The sequence below is a fragment of the Plodia interpunctella genome, chromosome 29, assembly GCF_027563975.2.
Source record: "Plodia interpunctella isolate USDA-ARS_2022_Savannah chromosome 29, ilPloInte3.2, whole genome shotgun sequence".
Taxonomy (NCBI): domain Eukaryota; kingdom Metazoa; phylum Arthropoda; class Insecta; order Lepidoptera; family Pyralidae; genus Plodia; species Plodia interpunctella.
Genome location: NC_071322.1, coordinates 2,393,327 through 2,410,953, shown reverse-complemented (window position 1 = coordinate 2,410,953; position 17,627 = coordinate 2,393,327). Strand labels below are relative to the sequence as shown.

The 17,627-nt window shown below is 34.9% G+C and overlaps 4 protein-coding genes across 5 annotated transcripts; 1 reads left to right on the top strand and 3 right to left on the bottom strand.

The window, feature by feature from the left end:
- Positions 1 to 1,658: 1,658 nt before the first annotated feature.
- Positions 1,659 to 4,498, bottom strand: LOC128682080 (uncharacterized). The gene is made up of 5 exons (XM_053766564.2): positions 4,356 to 4,498; positions 4,035 to 4,259; positions 3,464 to 3,606; positions 3,195 to 3,354; positions 1,659 to 2,400 (listed from the first exon to the last, which is right to left on the bottom strand). Exons 1-5 carry the CDS (start codon positions 4,375 to 4,377, stop codon positions 1,961 to 1,963), a joined length of 990 nt encoding a protein of 329 aa, XP_053622539.1. The 5' UTR covers positions 4,378 to 4,498; the 3' UTR covers positions 1,659 to 1,960.
- Positions 4,499 to 5,993: 1,495 nt separating this feature from the next.
- Positions 5,994 to 10,279, bottom strand: LOC128682079 (uncharacterized). The gene is made up of 3 exons (XM_053766563.2): positions 9,745 to 10,279; positions 8,910 to 9,154; positions 5,994 to 8,484 (listed from the first exon to the last, which is right to left on the bottom strand). Exons 1-3 carry the CDS (start codon positions 10,158 to 10,160, stop codon positions 7,082 to 7,084), a joined length of 2,064 nt encoding a protein of 687 aa, XP_053622538.1. The 5' UTR covers positions 10,161 to 10,279; the 3' UTR covers positions 5,994 to 7,081.
- Positions 10,280 to 11,977: 1,698 nt separating this feature from the next.
- On the bottom strand, positions 11,978 to 13,435 carry LOC128682077 (uncharacterized protein). The gene has a single exon (XM_053766559.1). The coding sequence runs from the start codon at positions 13,092 to 13,094 to the stop codon at positions 12,192 to 12,194; it is 903 nt and encodes a 300-aa protein (XP_053622534.1). The 5' UTR covers positions 13,095 to 13,435; the 3' UTR covers positions 11,978 to 12,191.
- A 57-nt stretch (positions 13,436 to 13,492) lies between these two features.
- On the top strand, positions 13,493 to 16,796 carry Snx16 (Sorting nexin 16). 2 transcript variants are annotated; one of them, XM_053766561.1, is made up of 2 exons: positions 13,493 to 13,794; positions 14,337 to 16,796. In XM_053766561.1, exon 2 carries the CDS (start codon positions 14,356 to 14,358, stop codon positions 15,208 to 15,210), a length of 855 nt encoding a protein of 284 aa, XP_053622536.1. In that variant the 5' UTR covers positions 13,493 to 13,794; positions 14,337 to 14,355; the 3' UTR covers positions 15,211 to 16,796. The 2 variants fall into 2 exon arrangements, with proteins under 2 accessions (XP_053622536.1, XP_053622537.1); XM_053766562.2 differs by having other exon boundaries at positions 13,495 to 13,600.
- The last annotated feature ends 831 nt before the right edge of the window (positions 16,797 to 17,627 follow it).

The window sequence follows — 17,627 nt, the reverse complement described above, 5'->3', positions numbered from 1 at the left end:
TATTATGATTATGCACCCCTAAAGAGTATTTCTCGTCTTCCCAATGATTCATATCTGTTGTTTTAAAATTATGTACTTATATAAAAGTTATTCATATTGTATTCGGCCGGAACTATTTATGGATCTGTTTCCAGCATAATGCCAATTTGAATATTTTGCGCGTTATTGTTTTTTTTTAAAGCTGGTATGTTATTGGTGAAATAGTATTTAAAATATTATTAAATTTAAGTAATGTAATGTAATTTGTAGATGTAAGAAAGGCGCAATGATAGATTCACACGATGTCAGAAATATTTGTCGGGTCAAGAAAATGACAGATTCACAAAAGGTCGAAATCGTAAAACGTCACAAAGAAGTTTGTCATTATGCGTTTCTGACATAATAATATATAGAATAAATCATGAAAGTCCGTTTTTCAAAACGTAGTTTTTCCCAACTATAGATAAATTGCAATAGACAATGTTAATCTATTATAAATCCATTATGACTGTGTTTGCGTGATTTTAATCAAATGGTAATGTTTAAAAGAAACTTAACCCTCCCTATTTATTAACTAGCGGCCTGTCCTGGCTTCGCTCGGGTAAAATAATAATGGATTTTACTACCTACACCTTCCACTTGAATCAATATTTAAAAAACCCGCATCAAAATCAGACAGACAGAGCAAAACGATTTTGTTTTATACTATGTAGTGATTTCTCTGATTAGGCACGGCACAGATTGTTAGATTATTCTCTATCTTTCTGCATTTTACAATGAAAGAACGAGACAAAACAATAAATATTCCTGGTCTAATCTATTTTCCTCCTATGTAGCTAAATTAAGTATATAACGTAACGTTAAGTTTGTTTCTATGTTTATTCTAGTCTACGTTAATTAGATTTTATTTATTTTAATTATTTTTTTCTAGTTCATTTGTGTCATGTATCGCGATAATTCTGATCCTTATAGCGGAAGAGCTCAATTTATTTACAATTAAGCGCTAATATAGATAGGTGAATTAATAGTTTGTAATCTTGCCGTATTCATAAATCTATTAGAAGATAAGTCTCGTCGGATGTATTTGTTATTTTCCTTACTATGAAAAATTTGACAATGAATCCGAGAAGGGATATAGAGATATCCACTGATACTAATGACAATTCAAAACAAAAAGTACTTAAGTATATCAAATCTTTTCAAAAAATGTCTGTAAACACATTTATATTTATTTTTTATTTTTTCTGAAAATATTTTCCCGCTCGATTCCCGATTTTTTTCATCTCATTATTATTTTCAAAATTAGTAATGGCAGTCTGTCTGGGAATTAAAGAAAAATGATTTTTGACGAACTACATTTAACTATGTACTACTAAATGGAATAGACAAGATCACACAGTACGACGGGAGACAGCGCCTTCAATTAAATTCTTCACGTTGGGAGTTTAAATTTACACGCAAGAAGTTACTCTCTGACGTCAACAACGTGCTCAATCTGTTATTGACAGTTCAACATATTATAGTGAATTTTTTTTCGTGTCGTTAGAATGTCGTATTATCGTGTATAGAGATACCAAATACATTCGAGTGTTAAAATTAAGAAAATTTTTTGGCCAAGCCGTAAACTATGTGTGTCAACGGTTTGAAGCCGGTTTCGATTGTGATTTGAAATAAATGCGTTTTATGGATTTTAGAAGTTTTATTTTTTAATTTATGTACAAAAAAAACTTAATAAATATGATCTTACATTCATTGGATTGCAACTTTATGCAACAATGTCATTTATCACCTAAGGCCTCGTTTGCGGGGGCGCTTTATCAACGAACGCGCTTTGTATCATTCACACGACAACGGTAATTTATCGTGAATATCCTTGAGCGCTATGGGACCGTAGCTTATAGAAAGAAATATAGAAAGTGTTAAATACACGCCTATATCGGCGGCTTTTGAACGCCTGTGCAAACAAGGGATTAATCTACACTCAATCCGAGTCTTCCCTACAATATGTGACTTTATTTGATTTAATCTGATGGAAAATTTGAAAGAAATCCGACGTCGGCGCCAACGCACTCTTCATGACCCAAGATTTCAACGTCTTTGCCACATCATCACTTTTTAACTGCACCGTTAAATTTATCTGTTTGTTCAATCTAGACGGGTCGAAAAACGCTTTAGTTGTTCTTATGTTTAGATCTGTAAGTAACGGTGGGTTTGGTCCGATGAGGTTGTCAACATATTCGCTGTCATAAGCTTTATTTGTGTAGTCTATGCCAGAGTTGGTTATGATCGGAGTGGGCTGGTAGTCTGGGATCTGGGTGAGATGGTCAGCATTCTCGTTCCAGCCTCGGTCGTGGATGCGGAGCAGCGAGTGGATATCACGTCCGTATAAGTTGGCATCTTCATACTTTTTGTAGCCAATACCTGAAATTAGATATTTAGAAATCATTTCCCAAAACCACCACTAATGTAGACTTTAAGTACATACTAATACTGGGTTCTTTAACTATATGCATACCTACCAAATTTCATCGAAATCGGTCCAGCGGTTTGGCCGTGAATAGGGAACAGACTTTCGCATTTGTAATAATAGTAAGGATTACAACAATCTTTTGAACTGTTTTCTGGTTGATATAAAATAACACTAACAATCCGGAGCCAAAACTGAAAACACGATAATCAAAGGTATAACTTTAGTTGATCAATTTTATTTATAGTAACATTTTGTACTTTCTGTTCTCAATAAAGTAGGTATAATTTGAAACGCTTTTTGATTCCAGCATTTGTGATGATACTTGTGCCTTGCCTACTGTCATACATATAACTAATTGTATGTTTTTGATAAATAGAAAAACGCATCAGATTTGATATCTTTTTCCATGTGAAATGGCAACCCTATTACATTATCTCACCCTTGTAAAAAATATTCCACTATTTTTATATTTATATACTTCCAGCAGGCAAACAGTCATGCGACTCACCTTGGTGTTGATAGGTTGTAGTGACTTACCATCGTAAGTCACCATAATCTATCAACGCTTGCCACACCAGGGGTGTCACACGCGCGTTGCCTACTTTGTCCTAGGACACAAATCATCATCTATTGCCACATCTCAAAATGGAACCCAACAATGCAAACACTGCACGAAATAGATAAGAGCGAAGTACCCATGCAGATGACCTTTGTACCATGGTGTACCTTTGGTGATGGAGTTTACCTTCCACAAGCACCTTGAGCAGCACACCGCTGGCCAGAGAGCTGACTAGAGCGACCGGGCGCGCGGGCGGCAGCGCCGCGTACAGCACGGGGCCCGACCTCGTGTCCGACACCAGCTGCAGGCTGAGGTACATCAGCTCTCCCTGCAGCACAGACTGAACCTGGAAAAATTGGTTAAAATCAATTTATTACTCAAATGAATGTACAAGTATACATATAGAAATAGTTGTGCACATATGAGATATTTCTTTTACTTAAAATCATACAAACCTCAGGCCTCATATTCCTGCTGCGGCTCCTCAGGGCCTGCGTCACTCGTCCGGGTAGTGCGTGTATCATCATTGTCAGAGAATCTTCTGTGGTCTTCTCCGACAGCTCTATCACATGCCATGTGCGGCTCTGACTGGCAGCCACTGAAATGTTAAACAACCATACTTTTATAATAATGAGTTGATGTTTTTATAAAAAAGGCTGTGGTGAAATTTGTTACTGTGCTTCTTCTTCTCCTGCGCTGAGAGATGAACAGATGATCTCAAAAGCACTGCTGGCACCTTATTTCAACAAACTTGCAGGAGACAGAAGAGCATGGAAAGATTTGAAGGCTTATGTGTCATAAGGACTCGCTAGAAACCTGTGATGGCTGATCTGACTGACGATGATATGATTTGAAGACTGAAAATCTAACATCAGTGTTAACAATATGTGTTCAATGAGCGGGTTCAATTCCCGCTCAATTCCAGAATTTTTCATCTCGTTATTATTTTCAAAAATTAGATAAAAAGCATGTATGACATGTATAACTAATCCACTTAAATATTACAGTTCTTGATAGAAAACTCACGCTTAAGTCGGAGTCTAGCCACGATGTCCTCAATCTCCTCCACGGGCAGTGACTTGGCCACATGTCTGCAGAGGACTCGAGCGACGCTAGCTGCAGTCATAGGTAGCCGCGCGTTACGCACTGCCTTGGAGACGTCACGCCAACGTACGCCGAATTCTGGCAGGGCGTTCACACAGCACACTTCTAGAGGCATCCTGCTCATTATTGATTGGAGCTCTGAAATCTCTGAAAAAATATTTATTTGTATTCATACAGCTTCTCTGTTTTAGGTTCGATTTCAAACGATATTACACCATTTTTAGAAAATAAAATTATACTTACTAGATCTAGATGCTACCTGCATTGTGAAATGTTTTATTTAATTAGGTACCTAATTCATAAATTAAATCAAAATAATCAAATGAAAATAAACAAGCTTTCTTCCTAACCGTTGAGGAATTTTTGAAACTTTTTGAGTTGACAGTCTGCACATCAATGTCACATTCAAGACATACGGCGGGCAGTGTTGCCAATTTAGAAAAAGCGATTTTATTTTAGTACTAATAAATGATTATATTTTAATTTAGCAAAGATATAACCTATATATTATATATCGTATAGATTTCAAAAGGGCCTCGGGCCCCGCGCACGTGTCCAATGACCTATATCTTTTATTAAAAATTCATATCGTTACATATTCTAAAACAATCCTCTGCCGTGTCGTTCACGATACACACAAAATCTACTGTACGAATTTTCATGTTGTTTTCACTAATAAATAGGTAGCTGATTCCTGAGGAAGGTTTAGGTGTATGCTTAATTTATAATATATTCACGTCAGTGGTTATACTTAGTTACTCCACAGATATAAATACATTACATTGTTCTTATATCTGTGAGTTACTCTCAAAAATCACATTATAAGAATATTTCAATGTAATATGTCCATATATCTGTGGATAAAATTAGGTATATGAGAACAAAATCGAATACATAACATAGTTTTTTTTTCATTATTTTGTCCTGTAGTTCCCACAAAAGCAAATTTCCGGCAACTTGGCACACTTAGGGCTTCGCTCCTGTGGGAATTTCGGAATAAAAGTACCCTATGAGTTATAACAATCCGTCCAGTAGAATTTGCGTGAAAAAGTTACATACACACATACATCTTCACAAACATTCGCAATTTTAATATTAATAGGGCAATGGGAGAGGTAAAATCAAAATCACAAGTTAAAGCATTTTTTATTTAAAACTATTTACAGGTTACACATGTAAAAATGTCAATTCATATCTCCTTTACAATCTACCTCAATAAACAACCATACAACGCATACCAAATATATTTACATTACAATACCACTAAATTAAATGATTATTGAATTTTGATAGATTTTCTGTATACAGCGACAAACTAAAATAAGGAAAAAGGTAATCGGCTACTTACGGTTCCGGAATAATACCAACCGGTTCATAAAAAAAAAAACATACCTATTGTTATTATCTCTATTCAAACATTATATTCGCATGTAAACACAATTTTTACAATAATTATTTTAATAAATAACAGAAAAAGTAGCCCTCTTTATTGTATACTAGCTTTTGCCCGCGGTTTCGCCCGCGTTTGTTTCACACCTACGACCGCTCTCATTTCTCATCTGCTGCTGCTCATTTTGCATCAGCTCATAAGTTTTTATTGTTAAATATCTTAGGTTCTAAGCGCAAACGTGAAGTGACGTATCGCGATGATTAAGTTAAATCATCCACAAACATACAGACAGAAAGAAAAGAAAAAATTAAAAAAAAAAATTGCTTTTGCTCCTATTACTCTCATAAAGATAACATATTTGGATAATTATATTTCTTTAATATCTCTATGTACAAACAGCTCACTTGCAGTTTTCGTCGATCGTCTGTCTGAATCTCAATCAATAATATCGAAATTAGAATTACTGTCGCCATATTCATAAAAAGTAAACAGACACTGCTGAAATATATTTATTTATATACTGTATTTACACTAAGCTACAGTGAAATTTCGGCTTTTTCTATGTCACTTTTTTGTTTTACGAACATGATGATTATGAACTACAGAAAAATATTTTCTTTTTATATTTAAAGAATTTTCAACAGTGTACAATCTTCTGAGATAAAACTTGACGTAACGGTCTTATGTGTATTACAATCTAGACACATATTACTTAAATAAAATACATTCAAATTGACAACATGATGAGATAACCACAAAACAAAACTTACACGAAAATCAACCATCTTCATTAAAAAAATTAAAGCATACCTACTATGTTATATTAGTATATATAGTACTTTGTATGGGGTACCTACTAATTCCATGAAAGCAACACAAAGGAATGAAATCCAAAGTAGAAATAAACTAATATACATACATACATATCTATTTTAATATAGGTACAGGGCTGCTTACAAAACAGAAGCAAGCTTACAGACTAGACATAATATCATAAAGACCAAAGTCTATGAATTACTATGGTTCGTTATGTTTTACTGTCATACAAAAATAATTAATTTTCCCATTCAATGTTAACAACCGCTTTAAGAATTTTGCCTAAAAAGGAAAAAACGGTATGAGCTATGATTGTCAAGACAGGACAATAAAATGTCATTTATACGTATTTTCTGTCAAAACTCATGGAACATTGTGTTTATGATTACAGCGTTCTAGTACTGCGAAGTAGATGATGTTTTACAAACAACCCTGTATGTATTATATATATATAGTGTACAATAAGTTTGTCATAAAGGTAATGGGGCTTAACGTCGGCCAAATTATTTTTTCACCCTAATTTTCCGTAACTCGCCACTAGGGGGGCTTAAGTTCATTTTCAATAAAAATTTTGACACATTTTTGAACTCTTTGAAAGAAACCAACTCCAATCAGGCATTAGTTTTATTTCAATTTTGTGTCTATGGTTTATCAATAAATCAAGGTTATGCAAGATTGAAAAAAAAATTAAGACACAAATGGATACTAAAACTTCTACAATATTCTTAGGTCAATCAATATAAGTGCCACACAAAGTCCACACTTATATCTTCAAAATCAATATATTACAATCGTTCTCTTGTTCCATCACTTCATACTCTACGTCCGGTTTCATCTTCCCAATGCTTCTGTTTAGATTCACTTCAGACTTCTTTGGTGAAGGGCTACTTTTCGGTGAAGAGTTAGGTTTGAATTGGCCAATTTTAGTTTTCATCACTTGCTTTTTAGGCTTAGTTTTGGGTGTAAAATGTTTTTGCGTTTCTGTAGCTTTGGCATCTTTTTCAATGACTGTAGCTAAATCTGGCCCTTTATTTTCTTTTGGTGCAATTTTTCTTAAAATACCTGGAGAATTCTTCATACTTTTCGCTTCTTTTGATTCTGTACCATTTTTCAGTCTAGGAGCTGGCACATTGTCATCTTTGGCCAGTTCTTCTTCAATCTGTTTAGAATCTACTAATTTGCTTAACGGCCTAAGTCTTATGCCTTTTTCATTGTCTGGTGGTGTTGTTGTTGCTAAAGTACTCTGTTTAATTGAAGGTCTGTTCCTGCCACCCACAGGAGTAGCGGCGTTAGTGTTCCCATTATCAGGTGGCTTAAAATTTTTATCTACAAAATCTTTGTAAGTATCGTTAAAAGTCGGCGATTGTATCTGAGTGTTCCGCAACACCCGTGGTGAAGCAACGTTCACATCTTTCTTGTTATCTTCTTTTGCTTCTTGCTTCTTCGGTGCAGCTTCCTGCTTCTTCGCAGGAGCTTCTTTCTTCTTCACTGCAACTTCTTTTTTCTCAACATCACTGTTAGCCATTGAGAAAGAATTAACAATTCTTGGCGTAGAGTCTACCTGTTTCTTCCTTTTCAGATCAATAATATCATTTGGATTAGTTGATTTCCTTTTGTTACTTCTTAAACTGTCCAATGCTTTTACAATTTGTTCTTCACACAAACTATTACTATTGACGTGCGAGTATGTATCATCATCTTCATCATAATTATTCAAAATTGACGTCATTTCCAGAGCTTTCTCTATCAGTAGCTTCAAATCGTCAACTTTTACTTTAGCCGCTTCAATTATAATACTTTCGAGTAACACTTTGAACTGACAGTATATGTCTTTCTCGTTATAATCCACATCAAATGATTCAGTGTTTTTCTTTTGCATTAGTGTAGTTATTAGATATTTCTTATACTTTTCAGGGCAGACATATTCTGGACATGTGTGGCCATGATGTGTTTTGTAGAAATGCACTTGGATTCCTTTCGTGAACTCTTGGATGATGATGCCTGCAGGACAGATGTGTGAAGTGCTCATAGCATTCACCTCGCCACCTGTGGTCTCTGCGGGGGGTAAATATGTGCAACGGAAAGTCTGTTTCAGGTTACACTTGCCAAAGATAAGGTAATTTGTCTTTGTACTACTTTGCATCTGTGTTTTCCATGTGAGAAATTCTGAAATTAGGTATTTTGCTACATGTTAATCAAGTTAAAAGAGTTATAAGAGTTAACTTTATAAGAGTTTCAGGTTAGTTTAAGAATATATCAGAACTTAAGACTATGTCTAAATAGCCATGCATGACTATTGTGCTTAAAGTTTCTCACTCTTTTTTATGTGTTCCCGGTTGCATTCATGGTGTGACTCCATGAAGTCCAATAAAAAATATTATACCTTTGAAGATTTGACTAGGATTTTATGATGGGACTGACGTAAACCCACTTAGGGATGCTGTTGTTGACTGTCAGCTGGGTTTTTGTCCTTTAGAAGATGTCGCCACAATGTCCATATTAGAAGATGGTGATGTCCTATTCTAGGACAGGACAGACACACCTCTAACCTATCAATTGTTGACATAGTGAACAACTCAACAAGGACTCACCGTGCATGTTAGGAAAGAACAAGCTCTCGACACCATCAGAATGTAATCCGGAGACATGCAAGTCAAAGAGCTGCATACTGGCAAACTTCTGCTTGCAGCCCATGCACAAATAGTCCACAAAAAGCCCCTCAGAGATCACCCCAATCTCGGAGCACAAATGCATGTCATTGGCACGGACACGGTTATTGCATTTGACACACACCTCGACTCGCAACGGCTTTATCAGGTCTGGGGAGCTGGCTTCACTGGAATTGCATAACAAATTTCATATTAAATAAATAAAATAAATATATTAGGACAAATCACACAGATTGAGCTAGCCCCAAAGTAAGTTTGTGACTTGCGTTATGGGATACTAACTCAACGATACTATATTTTATAACAAATACATATTTAGATAAACATCCAAGACCCGGGCCAATCAGAAAAAGATCATTTTCCATCATGACCCGACCGGGGATTGAATCCGGGACCTCTCAGTTCAGATGCAAGCACTTTACCACTGCGCCACCGAGGTCGTCTACTATTGAAATGTTTATGTCTATATATTGAAATGTTTATCTTATTATACCATGTTTTGAGCAAAGAAGATATGGTTGTGATTGAATCTAGTGTTGCTGACAAAGAAAAAGATATTGAAGCAGTAATATTTATGATTATATTAAACAATTTCCTTGAAATAGACATCTACATGTGTTTAGTAATACTATTTACAGAACACAAAACTTACATGCATAAACTACAAAAAATGTATAAATTGCTTGCTTGATCAATCACTTTCATCTCTCATCTATCTCTTTGATGATTCAGTGCATAGAAATATTATGGTACTTACACTTTTAGCCCTCTACTGTTCATACAATGATTTTTTTGTATATGTTTGAATGCTGAGAAATAAGCGGGGAACACACAATTGCATTTTGGACATTCGAACTGTATTCTCCTCAAATCGGACACTTTTTCTGGGGCGAGCCTCGCGTCCTCACCAGAATCATTGTCATGCATTGACGATCGAGTTTTGCTTATTGGATTAGTTGCTTTAGAAACAGTAGCTGGCACTTTTTTAGGCAAAGTTTTAGCTTTCATAACGCTTCTAACTCGTGCTCTGGAAGGAGAAGTGGAATGTTCGAACTTGTGAATTGAATATTGGTGTGTTTTAAGAGCTTGTGCGCTCAACAACTTTCGATGGCAAATATTACACTTGAACATCGGACGCCTAAGCTTCAGCTTCACAGGCGATTTAGCTCCCATTACGGGAGCAACATGGAATAGAAAACTGACGCTAAATTATATTAAAATAAATGAGAAAATAAATAAATACACTGCAGCGCGGTATAATGACTAAATAATGTAATGACGCTTTTTGACAGATTGTTCTTTTTAGAATTTTTATAGTGACATTTACCTTTACCTATCGATTTTTTTTTTTATTTTAAGCTCAGCTCAGGGAAATATTTGCACAAGTATTGAAGTAGAAGCATGGATTTATAAGTACCTACTAACTATTCCACTCCACAATGTAGATTGCAGACGTTCCGAGATAGCGTACGCCGCGCCATCGACGTCGACCGACCGATAGAAAAGGACGCACGTATTTCGAAGAAAAGGAAGGCTATCTTGCCAGGCTCCTCTTTTGTATTCCTGCATCCTTTTCTTTGTCAGGTCAGTCATGTCCATTTCATGATTTAGTTCGTAGACGAAGTATTTACTAAATCCATGTTTTGTAAACATTCGTCATATATCTTCCATTTCGCTCATACAATAAAGAAATGTGCGTATTAGAAAAACATGAGTAGAAACGGGACAGAGCATTGAAATTTTTTGTATTACGTGCCCAGCCCGATCTGCCACTTTGAGTTACACATTTATCCCGCCAGAGTACGCCACTGTATGTTAGGTACACAAAAGCTTTGCCGCCTTTTGTTATGTCGATTAAAACGTTTATTTTAGAATATATTAATCCTTTCATTATGTAAGCATTGGTTTCTGAAAATATACAACAATCTGCCATGCCAAAATATTGGGAAAAATCGTTTTCCGTAAGATAAAAAAAAACTATGGGACACGCCTCACGCTGTAATGTTTTCCAGCCAGTAAGAGGTCGAAAAGAAACTCGGAACACTTCACACTTGAAGACTTATTAAAATATATACTTCATACAGGTAAGATCGTCAGTCAAAATCAAGTTTATATCCGTTTACGACCATAGTTGACCAAATAATGGTGAACATAGCCTAAAATAGTGTTATTATTTTCAGGATAATCCACTAAATCCTTTTTAATTTTTCTTTCCTAACTCGCACCAGGATTGCGTGCGCGAAGGTATTTTTGGTATTATATTTGGGGCTTTTTGCCTGCATTGTTGTGTACCTTAGTTGTACCAGTAGAGCCATCTGCGCTGAGCTTTGCGTAATATGCCCTATTAGTAGATGTACTCCGTAAGTACTTATTAAATCCATGATGCCGCATGAGATTAGCCAGATTGAGCCGGAAAGAAATTTTCCACAACGAAAAAATAACATGGCCATAATATAATTTGGCCACTTGTTGTTATATTTGTAATCCATTTTCGGAAGTTAGGTGACAGTCTGTCAAGAAAGTTGAAAAAATTTCGCGGTGTGCTGTCTCCTCTTGGCTGGCAACACTGAATGTTTATGAACTAATATTGCTTGCTTCTATTTGTTTCGTTAAAAATCCGTTTTCTTCACTTTCTTGTCAGACTGTACTGTACCTTAACGTTATAAACACTAAAATGAGACAAATTTGCAATGTGTCTGCAATTTTATTATTAGTTAGCTATGATAATAACATAGACAAATCATAGCATGGATGGTGGATGGTTATAAATCATACCAAATCATCATCAATATATTTATCTTCAACCATAATAATTTCGACAATGCTAGGGCACTAGCCATATTATCCAGACACAATAGTCACTATATATATAATAGTTAATTTTTGTAATTTTGAAGTATCTTTATGCAGTTGTAAAGAGTTGGAGCCCAGGGTCCATTATTTTCTCCATTTAACATATACTTTATTATAATATTTTTCTTACTATGAAGACAAATGGGAATACAATATGATTGACGGCGAACTTGATAATTATTTAACTTTTGCCTTTGCACAAAATCTCAAAGAGAAAATTGTCTCCAAATCAGCATCATCTCCAACAAATCAATGCTGGGGCAAGGTCTTACATTCCTTGACTTACTTTACATTAGGTTGCATACTTCACATTACATTAGGACAAAAAATATTGCATATTTTTTTGTCCCTTCATTCCTCCTTAATTTGGACACCCCACAGTTTTACCTCATCTTCACATGCTGTTAGCAAGAAATTTTCTGTGGGATGATGACTCAATGCCACTACCGGCTTATTCTTTGTATGCAACAACTTCTGGGTACAGGAACTTGACACCAAGTCCCAGTAGAATATCTCTCCAGTTGCAGACCCAGATATTATATGACTGTCTCTTTCATTCACAGCATTTTGTAATAGATAGTCTTGGCTCTCATGGCCCTTGAAAGTGTTCAATAACTCTCCTGAGTCTTTGTCAAACAACTTTACAGTTCCATCAGAACAACTTAATATGTAACATTGACCATCATGCGTCAAACTTCCATATGTGACAACATGGCCTATGTAATCTGAAATCATTTTGCCCACCCTTAAATCATACAAACGGACATGGCAATCCACCGAGCAGGTTAAAACCTCATAATTTGTAACTTGAATAGATGTTATTGTATCTTTGGCATCTTTCAGGACCTGCACAGGTTCTTGTCTTCGGCTGACGACGTCCCAAAAAGCAACTGAATTGTCTATGGAGCCGGATAATGCCATTGTTGATTCTTCATTGAATTTCACACAAGTTATTGACCCTGCATGCCCTCGGTATCGCCTTACTGGCTGCCCTGTAGTGACGTCCCATAAAATTACTGATTTATCAGCACTGCCTGATATAATAAAGCTACTATCACATGAACCAGCCGCGTCGAGTACTTCATTGGCATGTCCCCCATATGTTTTTAGCAGAAGTTGCCTGTGTGGATTCCATAGCTTTATTTTCTTGTCTGCACCACAAGTTAGGCAGTATGTACCGTCTACATTAAATCTCACTGCCCGCACGGCTTGTTGTTTGCATTGTAAAGTAGTTATTGGTGTTAATTCGCTCATTTTGTTTTGGATTCATTCACAAAATTTACTTCGTGTTAGCTCTTCTCTTCAATTATGATATTGTTTAACTACTTACTTGAAACTTCATATTGCAATTCTGAAAGGTTAAAATAAAGCTAAAAATTGATCTCTATAATCAAAAATGTAAACAAAACCCTGATGACGAAATGTCAAAGGCCAAGGCCAAGCCGAACCAAATTTCATTTTGACTGATATTGTCAAAATGATTTATTTCGGACTGTTAAGTAGGCAGGGCAGCTGATCCCGCGGGCGCGCCGGGCGGGCAGAGACAGGATGATGAATTTGCTTCTTTGAAATTTGATGTATCAAAATCATTCACTGTCATCAACTGTCAAATTTTCATATTATTGTTGTCATAAAGCTATCGTTTCACTTCACTTTTCCATTCATTGTTTATTCATTTTCCCTTTATTTTTATGAACTGTTGTTTTTACAAAGGGTTTTTTCTATTGATAACTTTGCTCAGTAATTCACAGGTGCAACAGGTGCTAAGATCTTTCTAAATACTTAAAATCAAAAAGGTTTTTTATGATTGTCTCAAGCAAGCTCAAAAGTTGTACCAAAATCTATTGTTTTAATATGCTCCAATGGTGTTCTTTGCTCTATAATAGGTGAACTGTACATAGTGGTCGTTATAAACTATATTATATTGAGTAAGGTGTGGCGTTACAATTGTGTTGTAAGTATTATTTTAGTCTAGGACCAGTAATTCCTTGTGAAGGCCAATCGTAACAAGATTGGTCTATTATCTATTATATAGGTATTGTATTAGGGTTGCCACCCATATTATATTTTATAGTATCGTGCTATATTTTAGTCAGTTATATAGAATATAGCACGAAAAATACTAATCCTGTATATAAAAAAAAAATGTATGTTTTGCCACTATAAATTTATATTATCTTTTTTATGAGTAGTAAATATTTACCACTATTGTCGTAACACTGGAATGCCCTAACAAATCCTACCTAATCGTAACTCTTGAATGAAAATACATATTAGTAGTATGCCTAGTCCTTCAACTCACAAGTGTTACAACAAAATCTAAAAATTATGTGTGGTAAAAATCGTAACTACTTAATGCCAAGACATGACCTTTTAATGACATGACATGTTAATGTGATGATGATGATGGAAGACGACTTCTGGGACCTTCATTATAGTCATACAATTACAGTTCCACAACTGAGAATTACATAGATAAATTTTTCTCACTTTCAGTTCTGAACACAGTACAAAAATGGAGATAGTACAAAAACCAGAAGTCAGATCTAAGAATGGGAGCCACATGAGGCGTGATGAAATGAATAACGATGTATCTTCGTCCAGTGATGAACAGCAGCACGGCGAGCCAATAATGAAATTCAACAACTTCTACAAGACCAGATATGCTGAAACAACTGTATCGGATAACGAAGGTAACGAGCCACGGAGACCTGTACAATCACGAAGCCACTACAAAAGCATGGGCAATATCAACGAGGCATACAGAAACACAAACAAAAATCTTACTAAAGTACAAAATAGTATAAGCAATATAGATCTAAGCTTGCACAGTGCAGAAATTAAAAAGTTTGAGTCTTTACAAATACCAATAATCGGTTATGAAGTTATGGAAGAAAGAGCTAAGTTTACTATTTACAAGCTCAAAGTAGAAGACGATAAACGGGACCAATCCTGGCTTGTTTTCCGAAGGTATACCGACTTTGTTAGGTTATATTCAAGACTAAAAGCTGAATTGCCAACTATGATGTTGCCACTGCCAGGCAAAAGATGGTTTAGAGACAATTTTGAACCTGCATTCTTAGAAGAAAGGGTTCGCGGATTGCAAATATTTGTTAATGCTTTACTGAGCAAGTTGCCGAACCACCCGGTTATAAGGGAGTTCTTTTGCTTGGACGAGCCTCCTCAAGTGTTCACGTATCAGCCGGAAGTGCAAGCGGTGTACGGAGCTCTAGAAGACTCAATTACTACATTAAAAATGAAAATCAAGCAGAAAGATGTTACTATAATGAATTTACAGAAACGCATTGCACAGTTAGAGTTGCAGGCTAAAAACTGTCCGAACTGCAGTCAGAGTACAACAAATTATTAATATTATAATATTGATATTAATATAATTATTGAGTTTAGACTAGGGTTGCCGAAAAATCAATAAATCACTATAGATAGTTGACTTTGAAGAGCATCTAAACTGTGGTGCTGCCGATAGTATCGATACTATCGATAACAAAAAAAATATCGGCCTGTGGATCAGCAACACTATACCCTATTCATCTTGGACTGAGACAAAAGGTAAATAAACCTTGAACAAAAAAAATCATTATTTCTAGTTATTCCTTTGTTAATTTTGTTCTTACTTTCTGTTAATGTAAAATTTTTTGTTGTTGTTGTTTTATGAAGTCATGTCAGCTTACTTAAATGTTTGGCTTGTTAATTTCTCGTTTCTTTTTTGTTTACTTTTTGTCTCAGTCCAAGATGAATAAGGTATAGGTAGTTTTACCAAACATTATTGTTAAGTTATCCTATTTGCAAATCAAATGGTGATGACTTAGCTCTGATACATATCTTCATTCAACGGAGTAGCTACAGAAGCCCACGAGCTCAGGAGGTCCCCGACACTAACCACCAAGCTTTTTTTCTCCGGAGGTCACAGGTCTTGTTGAGGTGGTGGTGGCGCTAGTGTGCGCATACTCACAAACTGACGCCATCACCGCATTTTATCAATTTCTTTTATTTATTAGTGAGAACTAAAAAATATCAATACCAATCATGCTACACTAGATAAAGAATTTTATTAGGACGAATTATAATTTCTATTATACTATATAGTGTACTTTACAACACATGTTGGTTTTATAAATCGTGGTGTCCATTAGAAAACTATAACTTTGTAGCATAATTTGTAGATTACAAGGACACAGAACATTGTAAAAAATAATTTTGCTCTAGATAGAAAATATATATTTAAGACCATTGGGATAATTCATTGACTGTAACAATGTCGCTGGATCATTAAACTGACATTTAAAATTTGGTGTATGTATCATTCAGTATGGAGCATTTGGACGTGTCCAAAAATGTGCGATTTATTTTTGTCATATCTTTGAAAGTATTGTCATTATCACAGTATTTTTTTTAAACTTATGAGGGCTTTCGAATAGTCATCAAAATAAAAATGTTACATCTACCCTGTTGTATAGATTTTTTTGCTAATAAATAAAAGAATTGACATTATATGTTATGGGGGCGCTAGTGTGCACGTAAGCTATAAAAAAATTCTATGGGATCTAAGCCATAGGGCATTGGTAATGGTCACTGAGCCACACCCTTAATTATTTAGCTATATACTATTAATAGTCTGCTCCCATCCCATGTACAAACTATGTGATATATGATATTATATTTAAAAGGAATTGATTTAATCATTTTTTATTATTATTTTGGAATGTGATTTCGAAATGCTGGTAAAAAGCTTTCGTTTTCGAATGAATTGAATATTTTAAGGAATTAATTATAACTATAAAGCCCCAGGTGGACTCGCGTCACGTATTCAAAATTATTTTCACAAAAACTAACTTTACTACGGGAAAATATATGTATATCCAGTCGGTCTTCGCAGCGCGAGTCTATCTGCGGTTTAACACATTAAATATATGTAATGTGATGCAACATTTTTTAAAATATATATATATATATATATATATATATATATATATATATATATATATATATATATATATATATATATATATATTCTTATTTTCAGGCAATGTTACAAGTTGAGAAATTAGTAGGTATAAAGTTTGATTATAGCGTATCTCTTAGAGAAAGTATTACTTGGGTATAATAAATACAAATTCATTATGATAAGTGTTAAAGTCCATCGCTTTTATGACATTTATAATGAACTTAATAATATATCACTATAGTGATTTTGAAAATATAAGGATTTACCCTGTTATTTTTAAAAAAAATAAGGCATACTTTAAGTTCAAGTATGTTCAAGTCGCCTTCTGTCATTTGTATAGTGTGACAGTGACAAAACATAGTTTAATTTTCCACAATTTTTTTATGAATAATTTTTTGTCCAATTTTGCTATCTCTTTCGCAGTATATATAAAGAATAGAAAGAGAAAGTATAATGAAAGAGATAGTATATTGGATAAATAATCAGTTTTATGTCTTTATAAATTTGTAAGGTGCTATGTGTATCTCATTGTTAGCTTTTAAGTGTGTGTCTGTATGAAAATTATAACTTCACGCCCTTGACGTCACCACACACACACACAGTTGTAAGGACGAAGTTTGCTTTTTATTACTCAAATTGAGTCGATTCGAAGCGAGACGCTGGGAACCAATCACATTGCGGTGTGGTTGTCGTCGCGTCACAATGGCACGCTGTGATTGGTTCGCTGCGTCTCACTGCGAATGTACACTATAGTGATATGTAAATTGAAAAGTTGCACTACGCGAAAATCTAACAAAATTATTATTTGTAATATTACCATT